Raw genomic sequence first — 26,394 nt, forward strand, 5'->3', positions numbered from 1 at the left:
TTTCATGCTTAGAGTTCTCTAAATGGAAATAATTGCTTGCTGCCCTTCCCTTTTAAACCTCCTCCCCTAAAATCCAGGAGTGCATCATCATAGACTCTTGCTTTTAATCACAACATACACACAAAATAGTATTCTACTAAGGATTCTGATATAAAATACTTAATCTAGTGACAATAAAAAGCCAAACCAAATCTGTGACTTTGGAAAAGACATGTTTTGGTTTAAGAGAAAAATTTTATTTGCCATTCTAAATAGCAATCAATCATTTATCTAGGAAGGAAAAGTATAAAACAGCTGATATACAGAAAGCACTGAAATATTCCTCAGATTTTTCTAGTGTAGGATATTCTTAAGAATTTAAAAAACACATGGTACACATGGTGGAAAGCAGCAAGGTAAACCATTCTCTGGCATATTAGTACTAAAAGGTAGAAATTTAAAGAAATACAATTTACTATTTTCTCTTATTTTTAGTATCCAGACCCTAACATATACAAAAGAGACAATCAAAAAAGCATCTTCATAAACTCACAGATGTGCAGAGGAATAAGATGAACAAGCTTATGGGGGTTTTTCTCCCCCAAAAAAACAGTGACATGTATATTCTGGGAACACTTACTAAAACACAAACATGCACATGTAAGTGAAAGACATCAGCACAAAAAACCCACCTTCTACAGAACTACATTAAATTCAATTAAAGTGCAGAGTCATAGTTCCCATCATTTTAGAAAAAGAGAAAAGCTACCATTTCCTGGGATTTTCAGTCCAGCTATCAAACCCCTGCTGCCAACACAGCACTTGCAGAAGCCTGAGTCTGTCTCTGTGCAGCTCCTCTCCCTTCCCTTCCCCTCATCTGCTTTGTTACTCTCCTGGCAAAACAGAGAGGACGGACTCGGTGTCCTTACAGGAGACGAGAGAACGGGCAGTACATGACTTCCGTGGTCCTTACCTTCCCCCTACTCAGAGATTGCACATCCAGCTTCCCTGCACAAGTTACTTGGAGGGTATTTAAAAATAGGTGCTCAGAAGTCTGAGGAGAACAAAAGCCCAAAGAGTTCAGATTTCCTCTCCTTGATCCGTCTGATGCTGTTGACACTAAGGTGAGCATATGATAACAGGAAGGAGGTGGGATTGTTAGGCAGCATCAAAGGCAAGAGACTGGGAGATGGGGTTCCCTCTGCCTCGACGAGGCACCCCTTCCTGGCTTCCCCCTTGGCTGGAGAGGAAATAAAATGGAGCCTAGGAGGGAGGGAGAGAGATAATCCTGCAGCTTCATCTGATTAGAGAAACGGGGCCTGTGCAGAGCTGGCAATGCCACCAGGGAAGCACGGGGAGGGGAGGCAAACAGGGGCAGGAAGAGGAGGAGCAGAGGGGGAGGAATAAAATTGTAAAGGTTAAAGGAAAATGATGAAAGGTATACAAAGGAACTGACTCCTGGGCCAGGGCATCCTGTATGTGTTCAATATCAACCCTCATATAAAGGTGAAATCACCAGTAGGAAACACCCATTGCTGCTGGTAATGTGGAGCAACCAGAAAGAAAACAAATCAAACCCCAAGGCCAGATTGCACCAGTCCTGTAGGCACAGACTGGGAACAAGCATATATCCATGGACTGTGAAGAGTGAGTCCCTCGTGCTGAGCAGGGAGAAGTGGAAAAATGCTAGAGATAATTATCTAGCTTGTACCAAACAGGACACAATTTAGAATACATTTTCTAGTGCAAAAGACATATTAGTTGAACAAAGTGACTTCCAAAGAGTTTGTGTCAGCACACATATCCGGGTGCTCGCAGCTGAGGCTGCCCTCCCACACGGCTCCCATTTGTGCTGTCCCTCTCTCCCACACCTGGCACAGCTATTTCTGGGCTCACAGTTGCCCACTGACTGTGGCCATCCTCACCCCTGTGGTACTGCAACCCTCAGGGGATCCCAGCCTGCTGGAGGCTGTGGCCAGCTGCCCTCCCTGCACACAAACATAGAGGCAGCACCATGTCCTTGCACTCAGCCTGACACAGGGGCTCACCCAGGCATGGGCAGGGTCCCCAGGGTGCTGCTGTTGAGCATCCCCCACCCCATCCTTGCCCAGCAGGAATATCCTGCCTTGAGGAGACAAGCACACAGGTCCTCCAAGCTGCCAGGTGTGACCTGTGGTGCATCAGGGAACATCAAGGACAGATGTGACCAGAGGAGCCTTGTCCCCATCCACAGTGGCCCATTTTTGTACAGAATCTCCCCTTCCACTCGTCTTTACGAGGGGCTACACTCAGTCCTTTCCCAAGGACCACTCCAAGTTTCTGCATTTTGAGCTGCTTTTATTTCTTTCTGGCCTATTCCTTCCATTTAGAACTTCACACAAGGCAGAGATCCCCATTGGATCTCTAATGGGGCAAAGAGAAGGATACCAAAACATCAGAAAAGAAACCTTTCAAGTCCTCTTTCTTTCTGTCCAGGGAGCAGTTAATAATTTTTGTAAACCACTTAGAGCAGTTCTCTGTTCCTAAGCTTTCACCAATACCCTCCCATCAGGCCTCGATCAGCTGAGAGAGGGGGATCAAGACCCCTCCCCAACACCTTAGGAACGTACAATTGCTCCCCGAGTCTTCAGAATGGGCTGCAAAGACAGTAATCTCCTATGTGCTTCCAGGCTTTGTTCCTAAGATGCACACCCCCACAGACTCACTGAGCAATCACACCCTCAGGCTGCAGGTTAGGAAGCATTTCAGGGGTTAAGAGCCGCACACGGGCCAGCAGCAGCTTTCTGGCTGCGTTATTTTACCCGCCATGTATTACAGCAGTGAAGCGGAGTAGGCACTTGCAGTCAGCTCTTTGCACTGACCTTGACATCCTTCCTGCCAGGCCAGAAACAGAAGTTCCTTGAACCTGTCCCTTTCAGCACATCCTTATCAGCATTCCTGCTGGCCCAGGATCTTGCCCAGGTGACTCTTCCCATCCCATGGTATAGGACTGCAGTGGTGCTGCAGGGAGAGGGCAACTCTACAGCTTCCTTCCTTATTCCAGCAAAAGACCTTTGGCTGACAGGGTGAAACACACTCCTGGCATTTGTAGCTACTCCAACATTGTTCCAGTGCCAGTGGCCAGCCATGGAACAACTCAGTATGACCCTTCCACTCCAATGCATCTCCCAAATGAGTCCCAAGTTGCTCAAATGACATCAGAAGATCATATAAAAGATACAATGAGAGGACAATACTGCACTTAGCTTTTCCCCTAAACTCTTTACAGAAGGAACTTGCGGGGCTCTCTTGTACCAGATTTTCTATGTCCAGCAAGGTTGACGATTTTCATGAAAAGCATCAAAATGTGCTTACTGGAAGATACTGGTGACCAACTTTTACATCAACAGGTCACAAATCTGGGCATCAGTAATGATGCAATTGGCATACAGCTTTCTCATTCTACATTTGATTAGAACATGTGTAAAACTGCCTCAAATTCAGATTTGGAGAATTTATTGTTGTATCTTTCTTTAGGAAGCTGATAGTTAAAGGAAGCTGAGAAATCAGTAGCCTACAGATCCATTAGGCCAAATCCAGACAATGCTGATAAATTTCTTTTGATAAGAAGGAAAGCATGATTTTTCAAGAGGATGATTTCAGAACAGTTCTGCCATTGTGTCTCAGCCTGACTAGCATTCGTGTTTTCCTGAGAACTCCACCCGGGGCTTAGACATATGACAATGTGTTTAATTTCATGAAATTAAAGTCCTACACCCAGCCATGGAAGAAAGCTTTCAAAATTACTGTTTGCTGATTTGGGTGCTTGAGGGTCATATGAAAGCAAGCCACCAGCCCCTTGACTTTGAGTCACCTCGTGTGAGGAAAGGCAGTCAGCTCTTCTTGCCTGCTGAAGAAGGGCACCACCAGGCAGAGCTGTCAGACCTGCAGGCCAGCTTTTGTCAGTCTCCATCCAGGGGACCAGGGCTTCCATGTTCAAGACAGGAGAAGTCCCGTCCTAACCCAAAAGCCCTTTATCTAACCTAAAATTCACTGGCACACTTTGGCCATCTACTCCTCTTCAGAAGAGGAAATGGGGTAGGAAAACCATCCTGGTTGCTTGGTGCCTCCACATGAGACCTAAAACCTTGTACTGAAGCTCTTCTCTCACCCCTTCCCATTTATAACCCCACAGTCTTTTCTTGCACTGCCTCGTCTGCTGTCATTTAGAGCAACTTTTTCCTGCCAGGTGGGCGACCTGGCCCTGCCCAGACTGTGCCTTCTCCATCAGGCCTGAACCTGCCGAGCTCTGCTGCTCTTTGGGCAGGCAGGTTTGAGTGCCCACAAACACTGCTTGCAATTTGTTTACATCTCTGGCTGGGGGCTCTGCATGCAAACCCTGGAAGGCTGATACTTGTTGTCTGTTGATGCAAAGCCACTTAAGCCCGTGAAATTGCACCTTCAACCAGACAGATTTTATCTTAATGCATTTCTGGGATATGTTCTAGTCTTCCACAATAAGGCAGCCCTCCAGGAACAATATGCTGTCTTGAGGGTAACACTGCTCATTTGCCTGAATGTCATCTGCCACAGCCAATTTGGATCAGGTTTTGGATAACTCCATTGTAAAGTATTTTCGAGTGTTTCTGAAGAATAACAGCGCCTTAGCACAGTCTGAGAGAGCCTTCAAGACAATAACTAATGCAGCATGGGCAAATTTAACTTTTTCTATGCTTATAACCAGTCAGAAGCTCTCCACTCCAGATACTCCTTGTCCCTTATTGAAATTGGCATTCTGTATGCAATGCCAATTTTCAGTTTTTGCTTATACTCAGGCACCCAAAATAATTCCAGTAAGTCCGGTGTAAGAGCTAGCAGAGCAAGTGTTCATGCACACACTTGAGGCAACTGAAATGCACCTGAGACTGTTTAAAAACATGAAACTGACCATCCCCTTCCATTTGACATAAACAGCACTGTTATTTCTAACAGAGTTCTGTAAAGAAAGCACTTCTGTCAGATAAGTGATATCACATTAACTTCAAACTGTCCAGTTAATCACCACCACCTTTTCTGTCTTTTGACAGATACACACAAATATCATTCCATTAGGCTATGTGCCATGTCTGACACATCTGTCAACCTAATTTGTCTATAAACACTCTATATAATAGAGCTTTGGGTATAAACATAAACACTATATAGAGTGTTTCTATCCAACAAGCATAGAGACAAGTTCTGCTTCTTGTGCCTGGGAGAAGATTACTGCTGGTTAGACATCCCAATTATAGCAGGCATGGTCTCTGAACAAGCCTCTATTTTGCAATTTTATTTTTCTGGGGAAAGGACAATGATTTGTGTGGGTTTATCTCATAAAGTCTCCATGAAATCTGCCAGGTCACCTACATTTATCTTCATTGGGAGTAATGCTGTAACACCACTGACATGGCTTTTTTCAAGGAGCAACATAGATGCAGTGCTCTTCTTTGCAGAATTAATCTTTTTGAAAGCTTTTGTTGGAATTTTTAGACCTGTGAAAACTGGTGGTTTTGAGCTCTGTCATCTCCTTTCTTTTTCATCTTGGATATAAGAGCAGCTTTCTCAACACAGCAGACCGGTTCTTTTGCCTTTATTTTACCTTGGCAGTTAGCAAGGCAGCCCACTGATACAAACAATCTCATATATTGCAAAGACTTAGCAAATCTCTACACAGCACTATTTTTAGTTTGGTTATCAAACAAATAGAACAGTTGTTTATGGAGAATGAAAACAAGTGCCCTTTTTTAAGCATGTTTTGTAATAAGCCGAAGATGATATTGCACAAACCCTTACATCTCTTAAATCAAGGGACTATCACATGGACACTCGGCTCAACTTCTCCCAGAGGTCATTTCCTCCCATGCACAACCACCAGAATGTCTTCCCTACACTTCCTTAATATCCATTAGCAAAAAGCAATAAATTATTGCACCAAAAAAACCCAACCCTTCAGGCCAGTTTTGGGGTAGCTTTAAGCTGCCTTTCACACAATAAAGGCTTTGGCCTTTTTGATAATTTAATCACGTTTAGCTTCGCCCTGCATTTGATTGCTAGTCTTCCAGCTGTTCTGTACTCTCAACTGGAAAGGAGGCAAGCCAGGACCACATAAGCAGGAAGAGCTCCCAGGGCCTGTTTCCAGAAAAAAAAACCCACTACAAAACACCAGACTTTGAGAAGTCACCACTAATTCTTTCCTTATGTGACTTGCCTGCCAAGACACTCTTGCAAATTTGGATCTGACTTTTTTTCAAAACCACATTCATGTATATACGAAATCTCCTTGGTCTACTTTTGCAATTGGTGTCATTAAAAAAAAATTACTTGGTCTTTGGACAACAAAGTATCAGAGTCTGTTCTAGATGTTAACTGGTGCCCAGGGCTGAGGGCTATGAACAAAGCTGGAGAGACAGTTTGCTTTACTTAATAGGAGTTAAGCATCTAAATAAAGACTTGAACTTTGATGCCTCAATTCCCACATGTAAAATGATGAAATGGGATCAGTGAGAAGCTGGGGAAAGCTCAAAGGAAAACGCTACTCAAGAGGAACGTACTGCAACCTGGGAGCATGATTTGCCCTCATGCACCTTGGAAAAACACAGCTCTGCAGCTCCAAAGAGAGGCTTTGCTCTCCCATGTAACTGGCAATATTCCCAAACAACTCAGACCACAGCCATCATACTGTAGCTATCGGTCTCATGGCCTGTGGGTCAGCTCCAGTCCATTCAAAATTCCTAATCCAGGCTCCGTTTTCCTGGACAACAGGCCTGGGCAACATATCTGTGCCCATTTCTGCCCCATGCAGCAGGAGCTGCTTATACTGCTCTCCCTGACTTCACCCAGGATATGCAGGGGAGAGAACATGATAGAAAGAAAAGAGAGGACAGAGGCTTCAGGAAAGTTGGGGGGAATTTGAAGGGGATCTGGGCCTAGTCCCTGTGGCTGCCAATAGTGGACCAGTCTCATAAGAGGCACGATGATCCTTAGTTAAATGAAACAGACTAAATTATTGTGCAACCAGTGCACCAGAGTGACATCCCAAATCAGACAGGAGCTGAGAGCAAGAGCACTGTATATCAAATAAGGCTTGTAGCACTAAGACCTAGATTCCAGAGGAGCCCCACAGCAAGAGAACAATGCTATTTCAAATGTACCCAGTGTCAGAGGCAGTCCAGCAAGATGGACCATAAGCCCCAGGCTAGCTCTGCCTGCAATAATCTGCAGGCTTGACTCTGTGACAGATTGAAATGCAGTAACAGTGTTTATGCAACTAAATCTTGTTCTAATCTATTAGTTTATGTAACCTTTGCTCATGGACATACTGACTCATAGGTCTCAGGAATCTAAAGAAAATCTCCTTTAACTCTCTCCCAACCTGTTGTCCAATAAACAGGTTGTCAGAGATCTTTTTCATTCTCTTTAAGGAAAAATCATGTTGGCAATGGGAAAAAAGGTATCACTTAAATTTCTCAAAGCCACTGTAATTCTCCATACATACAAATAAAGTTATATAATAAGCTCAGGTGTCCTTCAGGTTAGCATTTCCAATCACAGAATGCATGATTTGAGCCCCAGGCTGGGAAAGGCAGAGAAATTGTTTGCTTAACTCCTACAGAGAAAAAATACCACTTTCTAGCATTTAGACTTTTTTTTTTTTTCTGAGTAAAGCAAGGCAACAATATCTGTGTCAGTGACACTGATTCTTCCTAGCTTGAAAGATTTACTTTCATCCTTCTCATATTTCTTGTATTCCCTAGAACATTTTCACATCTATTTTAAGTGGAGAGCTAACCACAGGAACAGTGTGCAGCATTCTTTCTGCAGCAGTCACAACTCTAGTGATTACCACACAAAACATGCCCACATCAGCTTATTTCATCCCTTCCTGGCTAGGCTCTAACCTAGATTTTTGAAAGGATTCAAGTTAGGATCAACTCTTTTTGAGTTTTTTGTGTTGTGGAAGTTTTTTTTTTTTTGGTTGGTTGGTTGGGGATTTTTTTGGTTGTTTTTTTGTTTGGTTGGTTTTGGTTTTTTGGGTTTTTTGCTGTCACTGAAATAGTTCACATAGCTGTTCCAGTGTTGCCCATGTGACACTTGTCAAGTACCCTATACTTGATTTAATTTCTAACCCTTTGTATTGAGGATTCATACACAGGCCAAACCTGATTGATACCAACTGGAACTAAAAGTGTTTGGAGCCAAACCCCATCGCATTGGGTGTATTAAGGAGAGATCATTACATATTTCTGATGCATGCTGGACACTATCAGTACTAGATAAATATTCTGTAAACAGATCAGGCATTCCTTATTCCTTTTTGCAGAAGCAGTGTGAGAATGGGCAGAGTGCCTTTTTCTATTAAGCTCCTTTACAGCTGGGATGGTGCCCCAGAGGATTCTTGGTCATACTGAACTGTTTACTCTGGCAGAGCCAGAAGCTGTGTCCGAGTGAGGTCGGTCACATTCCAGCACCGCCCTGTGGGGCCCCTTGCCAAGGAAATCCAGCAGGGACAGCCCCAGGATGGCGCCCGCTGGCCACCTCCTGGCCACTTGGCAAAGACAAAGGCATCACTTACACACATGAAATAACGACTTAATTATATGAAAGGTTTACTCCTTTTTTCCTGTACTCAGCATTTTAAATTCTTCTTTTCTTACAGCTTTGACCCTTAAGGCCTTCCTTAAGGTCAGTCTTTCCCAGGCTTTTGAGCAACTTTTATTTCTTTTTAAACACAAAACTGTATGGGATGACACCTATAAATCTGTTGTTGCTATACTGAGAACAGCATTAGGTGCACGTGCCTGTGGAAACATCTTTGAGTTAGAGCAAACAGATCTTCAGCTTTCAGTATCTGATTCCAGATGTACATGGTTCCAAAAAGAAACATCACCTTTTGCTCTCAGTTAAAAGTTTGCATCCGTAAGGCTGTATCAAGTAGGGCGGTATTACACATGGTGTAATTGCCATGCCATATGTATGATTTTGTGCTTTCCTGCAAATCTAAAGATGGATTACTGTCTATGGATTCACCTGCCTGCTCAACAGTCCCTCCCCATTTGTCTTATTCACATTACGTCTGGCCTAAATTCATTATCCCTCACCCAGAGAGGGTGAGGCTTAGGAAATGCTGTCTAAAATAAACACTAGTCTTGCCTTAGAGCAACTTCTGTTGTTCACTACAGCTGTGTGAACAGTTCATTTTTCATGTGTACACACACAATCTTGCAAGGCCCTGCCAAAGTTACAGAGTTTAGATTACTCTTATCAGGGCCAGGTGGTGTACAAAACTGGAACAAAACACCACATACTGCTCCAAAAAGCTTTAAAGCCATGCAAGCCAGAGCTTCACAAGTAGTTTTCTCTGCAAAAGTCTCTGCAGGACTTGTGCATATTATCGTTGAACTTGGAGTTTATTAATAAAGTCATTTTAAAAGGAGCATATCTTATTCATTTTCTTAAAACAGCAATAGCCAGCTACTAAGTTTCTTAATGCAATTTACATTAGCAAAAAAACCCCGGCAACCATAAGAACATGTCCCAGTAAAAGCAAACTTGAAATTCCTATTATAAAACAGGAAGGAAAAGTCATTTGAAAGGAATAAAAGCTCGCGTTTTCCCATTTTGCCTCATATATTAAAAAGAGGTCACCTTTAAGAGACCTTTTTGCTTTGCCCTATTATTTGCACCTAAGCCCAGCTTTGGACAGGAGGTGGTGCTACAGCCTGTGTAAATTCTGTTATTAGGCAACACCAACAGCTAAAGCTTACTAAACACAAAAGGAAAAGGTAAAAAGAGACACACATTCTGAATCCTGTAGAAGTGCTGGCATGCAGACTTTACCTACAGATGCTTTCCTATCAGTAGATATTCTGTAAGAGTGCTAAAAAATTGTTAAGAAGGCATGAAAATGTTCGTGTCTGTCAGGGATTTCAAATACCTAGCAAAAGATAACTATCAAAACACCGGAAAAAAATCTGTCTTGCACAGCTCTGTGCAAGCTGTAAGAGTTTTACATGTGGCCGAGGCTCTCTTGACCAGTTCTGTGCCATGAGGAAACTGATGGAACAGTGGAAGATTTTTGCAGGTCCAGAGAGAGCATTCTGTCTGCCCCTCCCTGAAGAATGTCAAGGTTAGCTGCTGTGTCAGGAGTTTTACTGGGCTAAGATGAAATGCCAAAGTAGGAATCCAAACCCCATGACTAGGTTAATGCTATTTCCCCCCCTCCCCTTTCTTCTTTTGCTGTCTTTCTCCCCATGCCCATCTAGAAGCACCAAACATGGCATCTTTTGAAGATTTTTTTCCTGTTATCCATGTTGCCCTGTCTCTATCCCAATTTCACACCTGTTAAATAACTGGGAGAGCTGTTCCTGATTGCAGTCTGCTTGAAGGTGTAGAACCATCAACAGCCAAGCTGAGAGAAAACAGTTGTGGAACTCATTCTCTTCTGGATGCACTTCCTCTCCCATTCTCATCTTTTCTTTGGAAAGGAAACTAACAAATAACTCCTAGAATGGATCCAAAGGGTATTTCGTAACAGAGTAGATCTTTCTTTCTCACATTCTTTTCTGAAACAGTCAATTATCCATAGCCTGCTAAAGCCAAAAACTGGGTGTCAGACCAAGGCCAACAGTAGACTGTGGGAGAAATTCTTATCTCAGTTACACAAGTGTGGATCTGGAGGGCCTCCAGTTATTAAACAATCTATAAAATAAGGATAACAATAACTATTATTTCAAAAAGGTTTTGTGATGGTTAACTACCAGTAATTAATGCTGGTATAGAAATCAGGAAATGATTGCCTGGAAATGAAAAGCACTATAGAAATTCTAAGTACTCATTATTTCTGCCATTTGCAATTACACTTTTCAATGTAATCTATTTGTTGTAGTCAGGGTGCCCATCAATGCTCCCTGCAGACCCTAATCTATTGTTCCTGAATAATTCACCACTCTCAATAACATTAGTTCACATTGAATTGGAAAAAAGAAGTTTACCCCTTTCTCAATGCCATTACAGATCAAAGTACCACCAACATCAAAGTCAAAATTCCCAAACACGAGAGGGGGGTGTGAAGGCAGAACAACTTGAAATGGCTGGATTTAAAGATCATTCTAGGGCTGCAAAATGTGATTTAAAAAAAAAAAAGAAAACCTTTTTATTGAAAGGGATCTGTTAAAACTTTAAGATTATTAATATATTACAGTAGGGGTTAGACCTCAGAGTAAAATGATGCTATAATTACTTATCTTTCTAAAGACATATTGATGCTTGTGATCCTACAGCTATACCTTCTTTAAGTACTTTTCTATCCTTTATCAAGGGATGTTCCTACAAAGAGCATTAAGTAATTACATGCAATCAAATTAATTGTAAACCAGAATTGTAAAAAAGGATTTATACTTCAAGCAAATATTTCACAGATTTTTTTAAAGATATCCAATTTTAAAAAGACATACATTGAATTTTACCCAGTCTAGTGGAAATTACATGAATATACGATAAATTATTTGCTGTTACTTAGATAGGTGTCAAATGAGCAATGTGACATCACTGTTTTTAAGATAACACACTTTAGAAAATTGTTTTGTGACAGAATTTTTAAGTGGTCTTTTAAAGCTCAAGGTTTTACTGTAAGATATCCCTGGATAGGGACACTGAAAAATGTTACAAAATATGCACCAGAAACATAGAACATTTATAGTACAATATCTAGGTCCACAAAACATTAAACCCTCAAATGTTCCAGGGATTTAGGCTAGGAAGGAGGCTAGTAACCAGAGATAAAGGAGGGTATAGCTGGGTTTTGTGTCCTGTATTTATTCTGATTTCCAGCTGTTGCAAGAACTCAGCACAGAAGGACTGGAAGCAGGAACTTCATAGTAGAGCAGAGAAGCAAAATTAAAGCTCCCTGCTCGGCAGGTTTGCCATTAACCCTTCCACAGGAACTTGGAGAGAGCGAGATCTGCCCCTCCAGGTCATGCTGTCCCATCCACTGGCTCACCGAAACAGGAGCTGAATCAGCAGATGGTTACTGGGTACTGTTTCCCAGATGTCCAACTTCCCACACCTCCACACAAGCAGCACAGCCTCTAGGGGAGACTGTGCATCTAGCACGGATCACTTCACTGTTCAACAGTGTTCTGGAAAGCAATCACACATTTAAAGCAACTGCAGCATTCCTCACACAGCCATAAAAGTGAGCTCAAGTGAGAACACTGCAAGAAAAAGCAGGTAGTTGTTGTCTTGCCACACAACTCAAAACTATTGGTTGCCTCAGACTTGCTTATAGACATTATCCTGACAAGTGCAAAACTGCTGAGCAAAAAACCTCTACTTCAGTGTTTGCACTAATTCAATGGAGAAATAAGAGCAGTAAAAGCCCTGACTGTGGAACATTTATTTAATAATTAACTATCTTACAAGCATTAAACTAAAATATATGGAGCTTTTTCTTTTTAGAGTAAAAATTATCTAAATACTTCTTCTTCCAGAGGACTCAAAAATTAATAGAAAAAGTGTAACCATGCTACATTTACGGCAGAACATTTTAAATGCAATGAAAATAATTCTAAGATTCCACAGGAACAGAGAATATTTCATTAGGGTCCTACTGGTTTTAATTCCTATGCACATCTTTGGCCTTTAGAGCAAACAACACTAAGCACTACACACGCAACAGTTGTGAAGAGAACATTTAATACAAACAGCTGTTAAATTTAAGGTATAGGTTCTTGTCATACTGGCTGTGAAAGAAGCATTAGCGGACAAGAAGTGATGGCAAATACTTTGTCTCCGGACTATGCATGAGTAAGATCTGTTTGGTTGTATTTATTATACACTTCAGGGATTAAAGATCATTACGTTCATAAGTACAAATAGGAAAGGCTATAATTGCAATGTCTAAGGAGATACGTGATCCTTTGTGCTGACATATTTTGTTAAAGGTATAAAAGAAATGTATGCTACTTTCTTGCCCACACGAATAATCAGAATTAAGGCACTAATACCGAAGTCTTTTTTGAGCATAACTGTAGTTTTTGGAGTTCTCTCCCACAGTCAGTGTCGCACAGGTGTTTTTTTAGGGCTGACAGAAGATTTATGCAGCACAACGGCCACGTCCCCGCCCGATTCCAGCCCTCCCTCCGCAGAAGTTCGGCAATGTCTGTCCCTCGCCGGCCGGGCTCGGGGGGCCCGGGGCTCGCGGAATCTTTCCCGAACGGGTCCCTTTGCTTTTCTCCCGACAGGCGCCAGAGATGCCTCTCTCTGAACTCCTGCTCGCAGCCTCGTGCGACCCGCGGGGCGGCGGGGGCGGGCCGGGGAGGGGCTGCCGCGCTCGGACACGGCGGCGGCGAGCGCTCGCCCCGGGCCCCAGGAGCAGCGGCACCCATGCCCGGTAAGTGCCGGGGGACGCGCAGGGAGGGAGCGAGCGAGGGAAGGGGTGCCCGGCTCGTCCCGCCGCGCCCGGCCGGGCACCTGCAGCCGCCCCGCTGGCGCTGGGGAAGGCTCCGCAAAGCATCAGCTCAAACCTGTCCCTGGGCACCTGCCCGGCCTCCCTCCGGAGCCGGCGAGGGAAGAGGCGGCCGGGAACCGCAGGGCTGGCAGGCAGCGCCCGGAGCGCCTGGCAGAGGAGAGCTCGGCTCTGGAGACAGGCTCCAGATGAGGAGTCTAGCCGCCTCCCTCCCCCCGATTATTTAGTTTACACTGTACGTGTGCTTAGACTGTGGCTTTGTATAGGGATTAAAACTCTTGGGGGAGAACGGGCTGCTCGTAACTCCAAAAGGCTTACTGCAAAATTTAAGTAAAGCTTATTTAAAGCATATTAATCAGCCAGTAAGCAAAAAGGGATGTAATCCCAGAGGAGACAGAGGATGCCTGTCAACACCTCTTCTGTGCTAGGATAAACCTGGTACCTATCAACAGGAGACAGTCCCCCGGCTCAGGTGGGGGGGGATGAAGTGATCCAACTTCATCTCCTGCTGCCGTGATCCTGTACCACGGCAGGATACAATACATCAATTCCTCATGACGACAGGTAGTTATTTATAAAGATACATATTTTCTCCCTGCACATAATGGATTCAACATACCTCAGTGGTCTATTTTGTGACTAGTGCTACATCGTGCCCTAAGCCACTGGTTCTGTTCCTGATCTAATCAGATAAGATGGTCTAAAGGCGAGCCAAATTCTCCTTACTGTCATTAAATTACAGGTAACTTTACTGAAATGAGTAAAACTTTACCTCATATCTACAACGATGTAAAGTTATAAAAACCCCAGAATTTGAGTCAATGGCTATGGGGTGTGTCATAAATACTTAACATCATTCTGCAGTGAACAAATTCAGTACATACAAGCTCATTTAACAAAGAGACTGGAAACTCATTCTCCTACTCCAAAATCAAATCACTCCTCATCTTACTGTCCTTAACGATAAATGGTGACAAACTGGCTATAGGGGAATACAGGACTGCTGGTGAGAGCATCAAAGACTTGTGAATGAAGAGGACAAGTTAAACAAAGACCTGTTGAGCTTGCTCGAAATAACCTTTCAGATACTTACGTCAGACAGTAAAACTACCAGCTGTATAGACGTTTGTGCTTTTTATAGTGCACCTACATGAAGGAAACCATTAGTTTCTACTATGGGCATTAAACTAAAACATTTTTTATGCATCTGGCCTTCTGAGATGCAATAAAATGTCAGTCTGACTGAAGATGTATTTGAGCATGGCCTACAAAACTACAAGGAACAAACACAAAAAATTCCCATGCTCATATGCATTTCCTCATACCGTGCATTCTAATCAAGGAAAACCAATTTACCCACATGGCACAATCAGACTTGTCTCTGTATTGATACTAACCCATACCAAATAGGTGCTTGTTTCCTGTTCCTCGGAATAAGGATTGTACTAATAGTCTGGCTAAATGCTGGGACCTACCAGTTGCAAGGACAGCAGAGTGATGTTGCTGTGGTACAGCCGTGAGCAGGGTGGCTGCTCCGTGCTGGTGCCGGGCAACAGGAGTGATTATGTGACTCAGGGAAGCAGCCAGCCAATTCCTGCAGAGGGCTAGGGCAACACACCTGGAGGGGAGCCGCAAAGCCAGCTTGGCTCTGCTGACTCTACCAAAAGCAGGAAAATGAGTCAGGATCAGATTAAGGCCTTTGAGGCACTATGGCCAGGTTAATTTTACAGCACAAGGTAATTACTTAAGTGTTCTGTAGCTGAAGGACATTTCATGGCACTGTAATAGTGCAACACTGAAAAAGATCGGCAATACACGTATTTGCAACTCACCTCCCACACTCTTTATAGCTCTAATCAATAAATTAAATCACATGAAATTAGTTTTGAATTATTCAAAACTATCACTAGTGTTGACTGATTATTTTGTGCTTGTATTGTCTTTATTTACTTGTACCATTGCATAGAGATGGCTAACTGCAAGGTACCTACTAAGCACAGACAGATAAAAAGAAAAAGGAATGAAGCATAATCACAGTTAACTCTATCTAAAAGCAGAGAAGAGGAAAAAAGTCAATACCAGTTGTGAGAAAATGCCAGGTCACTTAGCTACTTCAGTTTCAGAGGAGACCTTGAGAACAGTCAGCACCCAGTACTCAGCTGATCCTGAGCTGCCTCCCATGGCTAGAGTGGAAGGTAATTCTGGAGTTTAGGCTCATTTTCAGACAGAGGATATTCTGGTAGTCACAACTCAATGCACCAGTACTAGCTTAGTGGTAGGACAAGGCAGGCTGGGTATAAGGTACAGAGCAAAATAATCTTTGCAGCCTTGCACTCCAGCATTCTCAGCAAACATGTGAAAGCAATGAACTGAGCCCCTTATCAATTGTCTACCCTTGGTCTAATGAGAAATTCTCACAACAGAATTTCTCATATTCATATTAAACACATTTATTAAGTTTTATTTGGGTTTTGGCTTGTTCACAGTAATTGTACAAGATTTGGTTGTACGTTAAGTACTCACGATCCAGGAAACTGTTTAATGGATACTTTGACTTCACAGATCAGGAAACACATGCATCCTCAGAAAGAAAACAACCCATAGCTTTACTTTGTTCCTTGTGCCAGGGTCTAGATTCAATTCAACATAGATGAATAGTTGGAAGAGCAAACCAAACCAAAATAATGGTACCTTTCATATTAGGTGCTCCTGGGTTCTCTTTTTCTTCTGTTATGCAAGCTCTAGCACTTCTGCCATGCTACAGTAAATGCTAATGCAAAAAAAAGAGCCTGAACAATTCTTTGGGGTTTGGGGTTTTTTCATGTCTGTAGTCTCTTACACTGCAATAACTGCCAGTGCATCTGAACACTGTGATCTGTTACTGCCATTGTCACACGTCCTTAGGTGTTGCACCATGCTATAACAAAACAAAGATGTGCACATGAGCTGAATGCTTCTTTTAAAAACCATTTTGGAATGCATTTGTTAGCTTTAATATTCCTGTCTACACCCAATGCATACTTAACTTTGATCTTCCTATGATGTTTTATGTGCTTTTATGTTTGAACAGAACAAGCAGTTGCTGTGGCTGGAGGTATAATAGGAGGGATCCTTTTATTTGTTCTCCTTGGAATAACTGCATATCTGCTCTGGAAAAAATTTTGCCGCCTCTTTTCTTACAAAAAGCTCATCAATCCTGTCAAAACAACAAATGCAGATGCCATTTTTCAGGGTCAGGCAAATTCTGAAATTCAACCAAAAAGCACAAGGTACTTATTTTCATTTTGTTTTTAAAGCATACACTATGTAATTTATTTCAACTTGTCAAATCCCAGATGAGGGGGTGATCTAAATATATGCATGTACAGAAATAAAGATCCCTACATTATATGAAAACATTAGTCATGTTCTGTTTTGTTCCTTTAGGAAACTGAGACTCTAACTACGAAAGTGATGATTAATTCCGATTTATTTAAAAGAGAGAATATATGTGTGATTGGTGCATGGATAGCTTTACCTGTTATTTAGACAAACCCAGACTATGTTCCAGAGTAATTTCTAGTCTAATAACAAAAACAATAGGACTTCAGTTCAGGAAGGAGACTCTCTTAGAGAATTAGTCATTGCAGGGGGTCTGGGCTCTAAAACAAGCAGCTGCAGTTAATCCCTCATTTCCTCTGAAGGATAAATTCTAAAGGGAAGGAAAGGGGGAAAGAGAAGAATCTGTCAGAAGAATTAAGATCTAATGTACCTCACTGGATTTTTATGCATTAAACAAATAAAATCAATTGCAAAACAATGGATATTTAACATTTTTACCTTTGCATGTCTGTAGAATTTTTACATTGTGACATAAGAACAGTAAACTTACTACTGTTACCAAGTTTGGTTTCCACATTTAAACCAGAAGAGTCAATAGGTGCTGTTGTCTTGAGCAGATCCAGAAGTGTTCCATTTATCATTCCACCAACACTGCATGGGCGAGATTGGATTCACCTGAAAAATGAAGAACAGGTTCAGGAAGACAGTGACCCCTACATGACCCCTCAGCCTGGGGCACGGTCATCATTTCATTCTTTGGGTATGGCATTGCAAAAATGGGACTATCTTTAAGGGTATTCCTTTAAAGGGTGGCTTTATTATTATGAACATATTTCTTGGGGGCACACCAGACATAGCATTCCACAGCACAAGCCCTAAATGCTCTCTGCATTTTTGTTTTTTATATATAAGAATTGGACGAGAATGTAGTCATTTTGGTCCCAGTGCTGTACCTTGGCAGACAAAGCAATCTCTACTCCCATGTTTTGTAAAGGCCAGGAAGTGTCTGCTGACCCCAGAAACAGCAGAATCACCAGTTGCAGACTGCAACAACAAATAGCTAGAACTAACAAGGTACAATCACAGAAATGAGAGAAAGAAAAGTGGTGCAGCCTACAATTACTCCCCCAAAGTTGAGGGAAAAAGAAATAAAACATGAAATTCTTACAAAAAATTGATTGCTAATAAAGAGATTAATCTGATTTGCCCTAATACAGGAGTGGTTATAAAAAGGCTGGCAATGTTTCTTGAGACTAATCTGAGGGTGCTTGTTTTGTCTTTTCTTGAAGCTGGAGCTTATGTTGTAGGGACCATTAACCCAGACCTGTACAAATTTCCTGAAGACAAAAGTGAAACAGATTTTCCTGATGGCAACATTGGCCGCCTCTGGTTCTCCATAGAATACGAGCAAGAGTCAGAAAGGCTCCTCGTCTCCTTGATCAAAGTCAGGAAGCTGCAGCCTCCTGCTGATTCCTGTAGTCCATTTGTGAAAATCTACCTGCTACCTGATGAAAGAAGCTACCTGCAGTCCAAAACAAAACGTAAAACTCTTAACCCGCAGTTTGATGAAAACTTTGTTTTCCAGGTACTTTCCCTTTTGATGAGGCAGATTTTTGTTTGCAAATATTAACTTGTCAAACTACAGTACATGTTTGTAGAAAATTAGTGTTCACAATGCTTTTACCAAGATAGAAGTTGTTTCCATCAGAGACAGGATTTTTTCTGGGGCTTCTGGAGATCCAGGGCTACAGAAATGTATGGCTCCAGAACTGATCTTACTCTGGTTTGAACCAAAGTTAAGGATTCCAAAACTTGCCCTGGGAATAACGAAAGCTCCAGTTTGAACTACAGCTGAACAGTTCTGCCCAGCAGTTCTTGAAGTCCGGATGGAGCCAATACTGACCTAATGCTTTCACAGCTTTCAGTATCTTTGCTGTGCAAGCAGGCTAGACAGCAGAACTTGGGAGGTATGTCTGGGCTGCTATTTGTATAGTACTGTAAAGCTTGGCTTCCCATGCTAAGAGGCTTTTAGCACACATCACAAGACAAAAGCTTTAAAACAAAAAAAAAGGTTGTATTTCAGACAACTGAAAAAATGTTTACAGATTCTAAACGTTTGTGTCTGAAAGTGAACACATAACATAGCACTAGATCCATGTGAGCTGAAAAACCACCAATGAACTTCACAGCTTTCAAATGAACTCATAGTATTTTAGCTTGGATCTTGACTTCTGCATAGCTAAAACTTAAGGCAAATTTAAAAAGTAGACTTCAAATAATTAAAGGAAATCTCCACCTACACTTAAAACACTTTGAAAAATATTTCCTTTGAAGTCATGCTAGAGCAGAAAAGTGTCAGATGTTTTAAAATTATTATTATATTCTTCCTTTTCCTGTACAGGTTTCCAGTAAAATGTTGCTACAAAGGACACTTAAGTTTTTGGTTTATCATGTTGATAAACAGAAGAAGCATCATCTCCTAGGCCAAGTTATATTCCCACTAAAAAATGAAGCATTAACTGAGGACAACAAACTAGTCATATGGAGAGATCTGGAGAAAGAAAACTTGGAGGTATGTGACACCAGGCTGCTTGGCACTGTGGAACTTCTGTCATCTTTACAAGCATTGGAAGGATATAGCTGAAGTACAAGTATGTTCTACCAAGTACTTAAAATGCAAAAGTACTTTATAAACATTTGGAACCAAAATTCCCATCTTACCAACCTGCAGATCCATAGCTGTTGTAAAGGGATTACCCAGCTGCTTGGAAAAAGTCACATGAATTAGGAGGTAGTTACGTAAGAAGTTTTGTTATTTGCTTCTCTTTTGAATTACTAAGAGCAGAAAAGGGCTGAAGAGGCAAGGAAATAGATACCACCTGGGAAAGAGTAATTCTGAGGCTTAGGAAGGCTGATTAATCAGTTCCATCAAATGTTACAACAGCATAACTAAAGCCGTTACAATTCACCCACATGCCTTAGTGTGACAGAAACCATTAATATGAAGAAGGATTTTTCTCCCCATTTGTCCATGTGACAAGAGAGTTTCTCAAATATATCTGACATGTGGTGTTCTACTTCCAAAGCCTCCTTCAGAGTATGGTGATATCCAGTTCTCCCTGAGCTACAATGACTACCTGGGCCGTCTCACTGTGGTGGTTCTGAGGGCAAGGGGATTAAAGCTCCAGGAGGAAAGCCCTGCTGTTGGTAAGTGGGATTTCCTCCCTGCTATCAGCTCCACAATTCCTATTTGCTCCTTCCTCATCTGTCCACCCAGGCTTGTGCTGTGAGACTCTGACAGGAACATATTAACATCCTGGTGATTTGAGTGGAAACAAGCCATATTTTGCCCTGGGGCAATTAGATTTTGATAGCTTAGTTCTGCTATGTTTGGCGTTTGTTTCATAATAAATGGTTTGTCCTGTGGCAATCAGTGGCAACATTTATCTCCTGTTATAGTACAGTGAGTAACATCCTTTTGCTGCACACAGTCCAGAGAAGGCAGCATTTCAGGGGATATTGACATTAACAGTTGCCTCAAGTCCAATTCCCAGAGGTAACAGCTGCAGGACAACTACTTATGCTGAACAGCTGTCCTGGGAAAAACTGAGTTGGGAAAAAAAAAATCCTATTTTAGGACAGCCTGGCTATTGTTCAAAGGACCATGGCATGGAGTCACAATTTTCTCCCTTAGTGCAGAGGGCTTTTTCTGGTATATCATACTCATGTGTCCTTGGACTCAGAGTTTACCTCAAAATGCTGTTTAAAATCTAAACACTCAAAGCAAAAACAGATGGAAGAATCAACTTGTATTTCAGTCTGTAGTGATTTCTTGCAGGGCTTTGAAGCTAAACAATATAAATGCAAAATACACCTACCATTTAAAAAGAAAAGAGGTTTAGTCCTCTATATACGCTCATCAACTATGAAGTCTTTTTGATGGAATAAATTAAGCCTTCAAAAAAGCCTCCATCAGATGAAGGGAAAGCACAGAAATGTAAGATCAAGGATGCAGGGTAAGAATAAGGCTGCTTATTTTAACAGCACTTAAATTGGAAAGCGCATTGCAAAACTGCACCCTCAGTACTTTGCGTACTCCCTGCTTCATGTTATGCTGGCATGTGTGTTCCATGGATCTCTCACAATCTGATTTTATACTTGATACTGACTCCTGAAAGGAAGAAATTCCTCAAGCTGTCTCCCAACTGCCTCTTAAAGAGGTCTTTTCTTCTTGAATTTCTTTTTCTCCAAGGTGTGTATGTCAAAGTCTCACTAATGAACCATAATAAATTCATCAAAAGCAAAAAGACAGCAGTTCTTCTGGGAACTCCCAATCCTGTGTACAATGAAACCTTCAGTTTCAAGGCAGATCAGACAGAGCTGGATACAGCAAGCCTGAGCCTATCTGTGCTCCAGAGTACCAAAGGAGAAAGTAAGTTACATAAATTATTACAGTCAAGGTGTCAAATCTCTTACATATCTGAGATATGTTTAAACCTGAGAGGAACTAATTCCTTTTCAGCAATAATCATAAAACATATAAGAGTGCTGGGGTATTACAAAAGCTGTCTCTTTAAAAGCAGAACAACTTACTTGAGTTAAGCATATGTCTCTCTTTTAGAGGCTAAAGATAAATTTCATGGAAGACGTGAATAAAAATCCCTGTAGACTAATCAATGTCAGTATAAGGTGCTGTGCTTTTGTTTCATTCCAGTATCCTATTAAGACAAGCTTATATGAACACAACCTCCAAAATTTTGTGGCCACTCACTCTTTCTAAGCAAATTTAAAAGAGGAGTAGGGATTTTAATTCTCTCAGCAGTTCAAGCAGTGACAAAGAAGAAAGAGAGATTAGCAAACATCCCCATTCCCTGGCAGAAAACCTCATGCTTGAGGCCTCTTACTAATTGTTAGAGAATCCATTAAGGAATTCTGCTTAGAGAAGCAAATCAGAATTCAATATTTACAGTGGTCAGAAGAAAAACATCTTCCCTGCAGTACAAATATGATCTCAATAATTTTCCCCATTCATAGCTGAAAAGTCCAGACATGAAGAAACAATCTGCTCCTTGGCAGAGGGGGGTCAGTGGCAGCCCACATTACAGCTCCCAGCTGTCTCAGTAACTGCGTTCATTTTTTCCCAAGTCACAGCATCATATGAATCCTACTGAGGTTGCTGATGCAACCCAAAATTAGGGCACACTTCCACAGTAAACCTGAGGTAAAGGGGCAGGGCATATACAGATATTTGTGCCTTGAACTTATTTTTGTTTAACTGCAGGCAAAACGACAGGCCTGCATTGAGTAAATACCCACTTACTGCAGTACCTTTCAATGCTGAACCTTAGCAGGTAGAAGCTACAGAACCTGAAATCCAGAGTCATTTCCTTGATGAATATTTTGGTTTAAAAATAACTTTCAGAACAGACATTACTTGGAGAAATACAGGTTGATATTCTAATTTAGGCGAGGATTTCAGAGAAGCATCACAGGTGTTCATCACTAACTGCTTTCTTTTTTCCCAGAAACACTTCTGCTGGGACGAGTAGTAGTTGGGCCTTTCATGTACACCCGTGGCAAAGAACTGGAACACTGGAATGAGATGATCAGCAAGCCCAAGGAGCTGGTTAAACGATGGCATGCTCTCTGCCACAGCACGTGAACAGCACTGAGAAACCACCAACCTTCACATGGAAAAGCTCTTACTATCTTTCTCACCTAAAGGGTACAAAAATATTTGCTAAGAGTTTGTACCCTAAGTAGAAAAGGATAAAATACATTATTTCCTAGACCAAACACAAATAAAAGATTTGGTCCCTGGTAGGCTGGAACTCTCTCTTTCCTCTATTCGAAATATATGTTCAATTAAATTAACACACAGCACAGTAAATAAAACAGCAAGCCAACCATGCTCTCATAGTATTGGTTATTTTGACTAGTAAATTCCGCTTCCTAGTCATGAGTTCTGGGCACAAATGATCACGTGTCATGTAGATAGAGCCCAAAATGACCAAAGAATTGCCAGTGATGACAGCAGGCCTATCTGTCCACTGCACCGCATCACCACAACGGCTTCATCAAAGCTGAGAGAAGCCCAGTGAGCATGCCAAAACAGACAAAGCCCAAAAGATACTGACTGACACATGTAGAACTTATTTAAAATAGCAGCATTACATTTAAAGCCTCTTTTGAACAGGAAGGGTGAAGGAACTGTTTACTGGCCACATACCTAGAAGCAGCTGTTCACATCCCTCAGCACGGTGTATTTCCTGCAGTAACTCAGTTCAATGTTTTCAGCTGACCCCAACAACAGCACTTTGTGTTGACACTAAGGAACAAGCAGAGAAGTCATGGAGTCACAAGTGACTGGAGGCTATTCCAGTACTGGAGTACTGGAATACTCTGAGACAGTAAGAGGAGGTTCTGTCCTTATATATTTCTCTCTAACCACATCTCTGCTGGAGACAGAGCATTGATTACAAGAGCCTTGGGTATGACCTAGTATGACCATTCTTACACTGAAAATCCGATTAGCTTAAGCCCCCTGGGCATGTGTCTGCTTCAGTAGTAGAATCTTCTTCATTAAGTAAATTACTGCTCTATAAAATAGTTCAGAGCAGTTATTCTTAATCAAAACAAAATAGGACATTCTTCTCTTCTTGATTGTTCACTGAGGACCTGAGCTCTGTACCCTTCACACTGTACAGTCATAAACCAGACACACAGACTACTGCAGCAAAACATTTTGCACAACGACGTTTCAAGAGGACCATAACCTCTACAGCTGAAATCAAACCAACTTCCTTTCAAACAGGACACAGTATTAATTAACTCAATATCTTAAAAATATTAGGCTTCTCTGGGGAGATGAAACCACTTTCCATTTTGACAATATTGTTATTACCTAAAGGAAATGTTACGAATGATACCACAGGAATTGTGAGGTAACAGACTTCCCTGATCCACCATCTGATATGTTACACGGTGCCCTCAGTCTGTCTTGCTAATTGCACCACTGGATACAAGATGAACCTAAACTCATTACATTAAACTGAATTTTACAAAGTATTCAACCCTCATTATATCTTTGCTAAAGGAGTAATACCAGCACCCTAAACCCCAAAGAGCTGTATTCAAATTTCAGTACCACAAAACTACTGCAAACCAATGTGATAAGCAGAGTTATCATGTTTGCTCTGGGAAAAAAAACTACACAGTTATTATACAGTTTACATATTACTAGAATAAAATAATTTTACCAAATAAATTTTGTTCTTTATGACTTATATCATACAATAAAGATCTTAAAAGTAAGCTGTTAGAAGTGTTTCAGACAGTTGGTTTATGAGGTTGTGCAGGAAGATGCACGTAATGAACAGTGTCTGTTAACAAATACCTCTGAAGTGGGAAGTCACCTGTCTGACTTATGTACAGTATGGTCCTCTTTTCTTCTTATACATTCAAGTAGCAATACTTCCACCTTGTGTGTTCAATAATTTCAGCTAACTTGTGAAGAAACATATTCTAGTGCACTTACCAACGTATTTGTACTCATGGTCACCCAAGTGAAGCATATGACAAAGGCCCTTTTTGACTCTTCCTGAACAAGAGCTATTTCAAAGTGAGAAACATCATCAAATAAGGAGTTCTAATACAGTGGTTTTAACTATCATATAATGGAGCAAATGTTTTTACCTATCACCTTTTATATAACATCCATCTGATCTTGTGCTTGAGACTTGCCTTGAGCTGAAGGAGGAGGAATGATTGATTACAAGACAGTTCTGTTTTACAGGAGAAAAGAACAGCAGCAAAATTGCTGAGGGTAAATGGCAAAAATTCTGCTGTTAAAAGAAGGAAAGAAACCACAACAGCAAAACAAAAAGACCAAGCTACAGATAGCATATGGGATAAATCAAACAAAAATCATGTAACTAAAGTATTACTGAATTCTGTCTGTCTTCCTCTAATCTGCCAGGTCTGAGGAAAATTAAGTCCCTCAATAGTAGTGAATTTTTCTGAGGAGAAAAAGGAAAACAGATACTGAAGATATTGTTGGAGTTTATTAACATAATTATTAACATAAAAATACATGTATAAAAATATACTTTATGAAAATTCATCAGTATTACTCCAGCAGTATACACTACCAGCAGATATTCCATACCAGTCCTTTTGATGGTTTTGCTTTTTTGTAAGTTAAAACCAAAATCCTTTATTATCATTTTTTTAAGAGATTTGCTTCCTTCAGCTAAGTCATTTTTCTTCTGCTTCCCATCTGTGTGTCCTTATGGTCTTTGTTACTCAGTTAGTGCAGAGCTCACAGATCAGGATGAAAATTTAGCAGATGGAAATCCTTTTGCAAAGGATAGCTGTTCTCATCTAGCACGAAGTGGCTTCTGATTTCCAGCAAATAGGATGCTTCTGTATCTGCCAGCAGCGAATGACACAGATCTGCTACTATTGTGCTGTAGGTTATATCTGAAGAGGGCACTGCAAAACACAGAACAATTCAATTTACACTTGATTTTCACAAGAGCACCTAACATTCAAGTTCTACCTCCACACAAGCTCCACTGAATTACTGGAAGTGTAGTTCAACATCTGAATAGAAAATTAGCTTTTATTTTTAATTACTTTTAAAAAAAACCAACGAGCTGAGCCTGTTTCTCATGGAACTGTTAACACCTGTGAATCACATAAAACACCTCTCAAGTCAAACAGGATGTATCAAGTGAAGCTTGTCTGAAACACAGCCCAGTATTTCACAGCACAAAAACATGCCAGTTCCAAAAGCTCCTGAGAGATTCTATTTTGCACATAAGGAATCCATTTAGTTATCGAATATTTAGGTATATAACTACAACGATTTAGTTATATAATAGGCATTCACACCATCTCACCTCCTGTTGTTGCAACCTCTCCTCTGAAACTCTGAGTTTGTCAGACAGCCACTGAAATATTCTTTGATGTTGGTTGTTTAGGGTTTTTTTAAATTGTCAATGATTAAAAATTTTGCTTCCATTGTGAACTTCGCTGCCTGTTTCTAGGACAAGTAATTCATGAAACAGTACCTACTAATCTCTTCAGCCAGTCTGCAGGAATATTGAGGAAGATTTTTTCCATCAACTCAGACACCACATGAACATAAATTTCATATCCTTCATCTTCTACTGTCATCAAAGCAGGTCTAGATGAGAAAACAAAGTTTCATGAAAGTTACCTGCTATGTTTTGTTTCCTATTGAAGCAAAATTTTTGAAAGCACTATAATCTTACTCTGCAACATAATACCAAGAAATAGAAAAATGACTCATCTGTCAAATCTATAGCATTGGAATCAGTTTGAGGAATACATAAGGAAATGGCCTTAAACTGAGGCAGGAGACTCAGATTAGACATTAGAAGGAAATTTTTCATTGTTTAATTGTTAGGATGGTCAGGGATCCCACTACCAGGGAGGTGGTGGGAATGCAAAGTAGGGAGATAAGCTTAGGTGCATCACTTGGAATTGTACCATCTGTATCAGCATCACTCAATATTATCTAGCCTAACAAATCACTTTATAGCCACATAATACCAAGGTATATCTCTTGTACTATAACAAATACC

The 26,394-nt window shown here is 41.2% G+C and overlaps 3 protein-coding genes across 13 annotated transcripts in view; 1 reads left to right on the plus strand and 2 right to left on the minus strand.

Annotated features, from left to right (window-relative positions):
• GPRIN2 (G protein regulated inducer of neurite outgrowth 2) overlaps positions 1-24,721 on the minus strand; it is a 40,770-nt gene extending 16,049 nt beyond the window's left edge. The window contains exons 1-2 of one of the 3 annotated variants that reach the window (XM_042033250.1): positions 23,013-24,721; positions 17,334-17,458 (exon numbers count right to left, since the gene is read on the minus strand). The gene's annotated coding sequence lies outside the window, so the exon portion shown is untranslated. The other 2 variants (XM_042033249.1, XM_042033251.1) reach the window with 2 other exon arrangements.
• On the plus strand, positions 13,118-22,694 carry LOC121667083 (synaptotagmin-15-like). Of its 2 annotated transcripts, none has more exons than XM_042033254.1 (8): positions 13,118-13,387; positions 16,533-16,731; positions 17,401-17,543; positions 18,073-18,368; positions 19,185-19,355; positions 19,870-19,990; positions 21,036-21,219; positions 22,309-22,694. In XM_042033254.1, the coding sequence occupies exons 1-8, from the start codon at positions 13,153-13,155 to the stop codon at positions 22,382-22,384; spliced, it is 1,425 nt and encodes a 474-aa protein (XP_041889188.1). In that variant the 5' UTR covers positions 13,118-13,152; the 3' UTR covers positions 22,385-22,694. The 2 variants fall into 2 exon arrangements, with proteins under 2 accessions (XP_041889188.1, XP_041889187.1); XM_042033253.1 differs by having other exon boundaries at positions 21,036-21,215.
• A 103-nt stretch (positions 24,722-24,824) lies between the features above and the next one.
• The window catches only part of SHLD2 (shieldin complex subunit 2), a 29,912-nt gene continuing 28,342 nt past the window's right edge, over positions 24,825-26,394 (minus strand). For 7 of the 8 annotated variants that reach the window (XM_042033243.1, XM_042033245.1, XM_042033241.1 and 4 more), the window contains 2 exons: positions 25,858-25,973; positions 24,825-25,276 (listed from right to left, as the gene is read on the minus strand). In XM_042033243.1, coding sequence (XP_041889177.1) covers positions 25,104-25,276; positions 25,858-25,973 — 289 coding nt within the window. In that variant the 3' untranslated portion in view covers positions 24,825-25,103. The remainder of the gene's footprint in view (positions 25,277-25,857; positions 25,974-26,394) is intronic. The other variant, XM_042033247.1, reaches the window with a different exon arrangement.

This window comes from Corvus kubaryi, unplaced genomic scaffold (genome assembly GCF_017639235.1).
Source record: "Corvus kubaryi isolate FWS band 111438036 unplaced genomic scaffold, C.kubaryi_AGA036_p1.0 37357, whole genome shotgun sequence".
NCBI classification, from domain to species: domain Eukaryota; kingdom Metazoa; phylum Chordata; class Aves; order Passeriformes; family Corvidae; genus Corvus; species Corvus kubaryi.

Excerpts from the sequence above, each read along its gene's own strand:
- LOC121667083 (XM_042033253.1), top strand. The coding sequence starts at position 13,153 with ATGTCTGTCCCTCGCCGGCCGGGCTCGGGGGGCCCGGGGCTCGCGGAA. Across the intron at positions 13,388-16,532 it reads AGCAGCGGCACCCATGCCCG|AACAAGCAGTTGCTGTGGCT; the intron begins GTAAGTGCCGGG and ends ATGTTTGAACAG. Across the intron at positions 21,216-22,308 it reads CCAGAGTACCAAAGGAGAAA|AAACACTTCTGCTGGGACGA; the intron begins GTAAGTTACATA and ends CTTTTTTCCCAG.